Source organism: Lampetra planeri, unplaced genomic scaffold, assembly GCF_965212315.1.
Source record: "Lampetra planeri unplaced genomic scaffold, kcLamPlan1.2.h2 scaffold_1427, whole genome shotgun sequence".
Taxonomy (NCBI): Eukaryota; Metazoa; Chordata; class Hyperoartia; order Petromyzontiformes; family Petromyzontidae; genus Lampetra; species Lampetra planeri.
The window spans coordinates 22,705-28,704 of NW_027614149.1; the positions used below are offsets into that span (position 1 = coordinate 22,705).

General features: G+C 44.8%; 1 protein-coding gene across 1 annotated transcript in view; it reads right to left on the minus strand.

Annotated features, from left to right (window-relative positions):
* Window positions 1-5,686, minus strand: part of LOC144739311 (protein furry homolog) — a gene marked incomplete at its 3' end in the record, with an annotated part of 28,273 nt that extends 22,587 nt beyond the window's left edge. The window contains 3 exon segments of the mRNA XM_078622276.1: window positions 530-583; window positions 3,922-4,121; window positions 5,626-5,686. Coding sequence (XP_078478402.1) covers window positions 530-583; window positions 3,922-4,121; window positions 5,626-5,686 — 315 coding nt within the window.
* Between the last annotated feature and the right edge of the window lie 314 nt (window positions 5,687-6,000).

Below are 6,000 nucleotides of genomic sequence, written 5' to 3' on the forward strand. Positions count from 1 at the left end.
AAGCTCTGGCAGTGAACTGGCCCTCCTCAGAAAGACAAGGTGCCCATGGGGCCGCATCCGTCAGTCTTTAGGGAGGGAGAGCGAAAGGAAGGAACAGGTGGGGCCGGGCAGGCACACAGGAAAGGGAGGGGGAAGTCTGGTGGGCCGGGGGAACATAGTGAGCCCTTCATTCAGCACGGGGCTGGAGAAGAATCCCGGCTCTGTGTGGCAGCTGAATGGCCTCACGCATCAGCCAAACACGCCCCTGTAGCTGTGAAAGAGCCCTCTCTGCAGAGCCGCAGACCTGCTGGACACACCTAGCGCCAACCCAGTGCCAGTACTCAAGGTAAACACTCCTGCCCTTCACTGGGTCCAACAGAGCTTTTTGGATGAGAACCTCCCTAATATGAGTACGTTCAGTTTACAGTGAATCATATGAGAGCTGTATTCAGGTCTGTACAAAGCAGGCAGTGATAGGAACAACAATGTACACACACACAGTAATTCTTCATGTATTCATGTTTGTATCCACTGCCTGTGTGTGAGTCACCTGATCAAACTGAGGATCCTCACCCCTCTGAAGCGACTTTGTCAAGGGCTTCTCCTGCAAAAACACAGAAACGAATCAAATCAAAATGTGTTTACATGGGATCTTTCATACAGGTGACATGGAGGTGCAATGACTCTGTGGAGTTTCTCCCTGTGTCTGTGTGGGGTCTCTCCGGGTACTCTGGCTTCCTCCCACCTCCAAAAGCATGCTGTAGTTAATTGGCTGATCTAAATTGTGAATGTGAATGTGTGTGAATGGTTGTCTGTCCATCTGACACTGGGATCAGCCCAAGCACAACAGCCACCCATAACCGGAGCAAGCAGGACATGATGAATGAATGTATGAATGAATGAATGAATGAATGAATGAATGAATGAATGAATGAATGAATGAATGAATGAAGCTTTCAGCAAACGTATTAGAATGCAGCATACAAAAACAATGAAAACCCCCTCCTTCAAACCCCTGAATATCAACAAACACACTCGAACACGCATTGATCCAGCACACCCAAATGTCATTAGGGTCATTTTTTATGTCACAGAAAGTTGTCAGCTCAAAAAGAGAAGTATTTTGGAAGGCGGGCTCTTTGCAGTGCAGCTAATGAGAGAGCCATCGATCAGTTGGCAGAAGCCTGAACAGGAGATGTCACGTATTAACGATGGGACAGTCGTGATGGCTTCCATTATTAAAGTCCTATGTGATGGGATGAGACTCGACGCACTCGTCTCTGGTGGACGGCTTCTTGGATCCAAATGCGCTTTTCACCAGTGAGACTTATTTTCATTGAAGTAAATGGAGGATGAGACGTAGAGGTGCCCCGGGTGTACACTGCAAAAACATGACTTTATTTGAAGACAAAATCAAGATGCGAGATGGGAACAACTCATTTTTAGACAAATATTTGTATATATTTGTAACATACAATCATTTATCTATTTAAAAAAAAAAACTTTAATAAGAAGGATTGTGTAAAATATGAGTTATGGATTCATTTGTGTCAAAAATCATATGTGTATATATATATTTACAACTAGAAATATATCTTATTTTGGAGCAGACACATCCCTCCTCTGCCAGAGCACATCATGTCCTTGGCCTTAGTTAATCCAAAGTAGCTAAGTGTCTGACATGTCTGACACTCTCACTCACGCTCTTTTGCAGCTGTGACGACAGCTAAGCCGTTTTGATGAACCTAGTTTTTAGGACAAACGCACCCATGTGTGGTGCCGGGGCCCATCTGTGCTCCAACGACAGCATAGCGGGCTGGTAGAACTCTTCTGCAGTAATCTGAATCTGAAGGATGTTTCTTTGTTCTTTTTTTTGCTCATACCACCAGTGGATTTCCCTGAAATAATGTAGATAAACAAAAAGCACAGCTCGTGCCACTAAATAGCTTTGTTGTGTAAACACACATGTTTTCCATCTTTAGGCCGATCGTCCAAACGGATCCTGTAAGCACACTTTTTTCAAGCCTGGTGTCAGGGAGAAAGGGGTTGCGTCGACGATGGATCCATATACTTTCCGTATCAATGTGTTGTCCCCCATCCCCCGACCTCCAGCCTTTGACCTCTTTCTCCTCCGACATCTCATAACAACAACAGCAACTACCAACAATGTACATGCTGCGTTCGTACAGCAGCAGATAGTGACAGGTTTAAAATCCAGAGTGTTTATATTCCTGCGTCTGTGTGTCTCGTAGCTCCATACTGAATCTCACACTCGGTTCACAGTGTTTTTCTTCATTTGCTTCAAGCAACAGCGGGAGAAAGTGAACGTATCTGGTTACCACAGTAACTACAACAAGATCGGCATCATTCTCTGCTTACTTTTTCTCATCAAAAATCTCATTTTGGATGGTTCTATTTGCTCAATAGACAATTATGACCTCCATCGTCTTCTTGAACTTCAGCACCACCTATAGACCTATATACACCTATAGATCCATTTGGATGCCAATATTGTTGATACGGTGCCGAGGAAAAAAGATTGTTTTGGTACGTGTAGACATGGACTGAGCTGTTGAGAGGAAAAACAAAGAGCAACATCCTCCCTGCAGTCCTCTGGAGAGACGCACGAGAAAAATGGGAGGTTGCTCACTTCCCTGAGGTAATTAACACTTCCCCTTGGGCCGCGGGACGGACAGCTTCCTACAAATCACAATCTCCAAAGTCCAGTCTGCAGCATGACGGAATGCCAGGTCCCATGGACAGGTGATTAGGAATTTAACAGCATCTTAGGACACAAAGGACAAGGCGTCATCTGCCAAATATATTCTGCTTTTCTTAGTAAAACGACACCATTTATAGATGACTTTCAGTGCGCAAAGCTGGGAAGACACTAATGGCGCCCTGGGAGCAGGTGGCGACTGGAGAGGAACCCACACAGGCTGGGCGCTGTTTGCCAGACAGTCTGTCAACAAAATTATTTATGACAGCTGCTGCTGACCCCACGTACCGGCTCCAAAGCTCTTTCCAAGACTCTCCTGGCAGCTTTTGACTTCATTTAATTTTCTAGCACTGCTCAGTTTGTTCATCAAGATACAGTATAATCACAGGTTGTGATTAACAACAGTAATACTAATTATTATTAGTACTGTAGATCCCACATTGTGCTAGTGGTTTTCCTGCAGTTACAAAGTGAAAGAACAGACCTCCATGCAATGACGCATACAGTTTTCACCTTGGGGTCAAAACTCCCACAAGGCAACAATATGTGAGACCATGCTTTTAGTTTTCTTAAATTTTCTCTTTACAGGAAAAAAATGGAGGCAAATTCTGTATGTCCCCATCCTTTTTGCAGGCACTTAAATTCTTGACCTTTCCAAATTTAAATCCAATTTAAAGTTGGAAACATTTTTTTAGTGCGTTTCATCATGATTATACACATCCACATGATAAAACCAGCAGGTTATTTCATTTACAAGCTTTGGAACACACTTCCTGCAGACATCAGCTGAAGACAAAGCTGAAAACCCTCTTCTTTACACGTGCTTTAAACGAGCTTACACCTGCACTACTCTTATACTGTTTTAATGTCTTTTAATCTTTTCTGTTGTTTCATCCTTGTTTTAATGTTCTTTATTCATTTTGTTGTAAAGCACTTCGAGCTGTCGTGTGTATGAAAGGTGCTATATAATAAAATGTATTATCATGATTATTATTGTTTTTGTTGTTACTTAATCACCTATAGCATTGTGTTAACAACATCTATAAATGTTAAAAAGAAAAGCATTTTAGTTCATTGGTCACGTGTGTGTGTGTGTGTGTGTGTGTTGTTGTTAATTTACAACAGAACCTAGTTTCCATGACTGAGATTCGGTTCTGAGAGTGTTAAAACAACGTTGTAAACCACCTGCCGTAGTGAAATGCCGTCGCTGGCTGCTGACTCACCAGCGGTTCAGCCATGATGATGCGGATCTTGCGCTCAGACATGGTGGTGAAGTTTGCAAAGAGGCTCTTCAGGACGTACTCGCCCGGCTTGCTCTCTGGGTCGATGCTTATGGGCATCATGGCTGGGGGACCCTTCTCTCCCTGAGGACTGCACACTGGAGGGAGGGGGGGCTTACTGTATCCGTTCCCCACAGGGGAGGCTGCGGAAACAACACAAAAACATGAGATGGGAAACGGTTTTGTCAAGTAAAACATTGCCAAATTCAGGGCCAAAGCAGAGGGACAGGATCAGCCAGTGGTGTGTTTACAAAGAGAGATTACCGAATAGGGCATTACTGAGAAGCTTCCAAACATGGACATAAAGTTCCCAACATGTTGAGCATTCCTGAGGGAGACGGTCCAAAGGGCACTCGCTTGCCCCGAGTTTGCTCTTTCTTTCCTCTACGCTACGGCGTACATGGAAATTAAAACACCATGGCCAGCAGCTGGTGTTTTCATTTCCTTCCACCGATGTCATTGCCCTTTGAGGGAGGGAAGCACACAAATCTGGTGCATGTGACTGTCCCTCAGCCAGTGTTATGATGTGGCCGACGTTTGATCACCCACAGCCTGACTTGGGCCATAAAACCCCGCCAATGAACATACAAGTTAAATTCTGTCTCGGCGCTTCATTGGGCTGCTTCCACACAGTAAAGAGCTGCATACAGACATCTCATTGGAGCTGTGAAATTCCACTCAGTCACGATTGCGACAACCCTTAACTGCATGTCCAGCTCACTAACTGACCACATGTGTTCCAGGGGTTCCTCTGGCAGTGGGGTCATGCTTAGGGAAGTACATTGGACTTGAGTTTAAGGAAAGGGAGGGCTGGGGTGAGAGAGAGAGAGAGAGAGTGTGTGTGTGTGTGTGTGTGTGTGTGTGTGTGTGTGTGTGTGTGTGTGTGTGTGTGTGTGTGTTTACAGTGTCTGAAAGCAGCCATCATGTCAGTCATATCAGTGAATGCCGGTTAAGAGTTGAATATGTCTCTTTTTTAAAGTTGTGGATGATGATTACATTTAATCTTTTCCTTCAACTTGGACTGTCATTGGAGTCTGTGGACCAGATACAGACATGAGGTGTCAAACAAACGTTTGACAGTTTGTTGAGTAATGATGGAGAACATATACAAACTTCCAATCAACAGCAGCCAGTGTCTCTGAGCAGGTACAGTGTGTTTCATTCATGTACTGCATCATAAATCATCGTTGCCTGGTGAAGTCAAGCAGTCCAGGACGGATGATTTGTTGGTCGGTTGGTACAACTATGAAAGCCAGACAACTTTAAATGCATGGTGAAAATGAATCTTCTAGTCATAAGTCAGCCATGTGATTGAAGTAATTCACATTCATGTGGTTGTGGCATGACACTGTTTACACAGAGGAATTAGTAAACGCAGAGGAGCATCAGCTGGGACTGATCAGTGGTTCATGGGATGAGAGAGGCATTAAATATTACAGAACCCCACTGGTGTATGTAGATTGTTGCATATTTAGTTGCACAAACACCTAATTAGCAGTTTTTAGGAGCGAGGGGAAGCATCTCTGGCAAATCTGCACAAGAAGAAGAAAAAGAAGAAGAAAGACCAAGCTGTCAGTAAGCTGGTCTTCTTCACAAATCTGTCCAAGAAGCTCCCTGCATGTGTGATGATCTCGGCTCAGCACCTACCCAGGCCCTTGATGAAGCTGATGACGCTGGCCCTACTCCAGCACACGGCCGTCCCATCCATGGTGGGGAAGGAGGACGTGGTATCCAGGTTTGTCCTGAATTAATACAAATGTCCACTAATAAAATCCACCAACTTCCATGTCGTGTCTCGTGTCAGCTGGCACTGACCTCCTGGGCATACTTTCCATGGCGCACTAACTATGGGCGGATGTGTTTAAAAAAGTGGGAGTAGTGTTTGGTACGGGAGACCTCTCTCTATCCCTCTCTCTCTCTCTCTCTCTCTCTCTCTCTCTCTATCCCTCTCTCTCTCTCTCTCTCTCTCTCTCTATCCCTCTCTCTCTCTCTCTCAGTCGCCTTCCGCACTGGCTTCCTCGA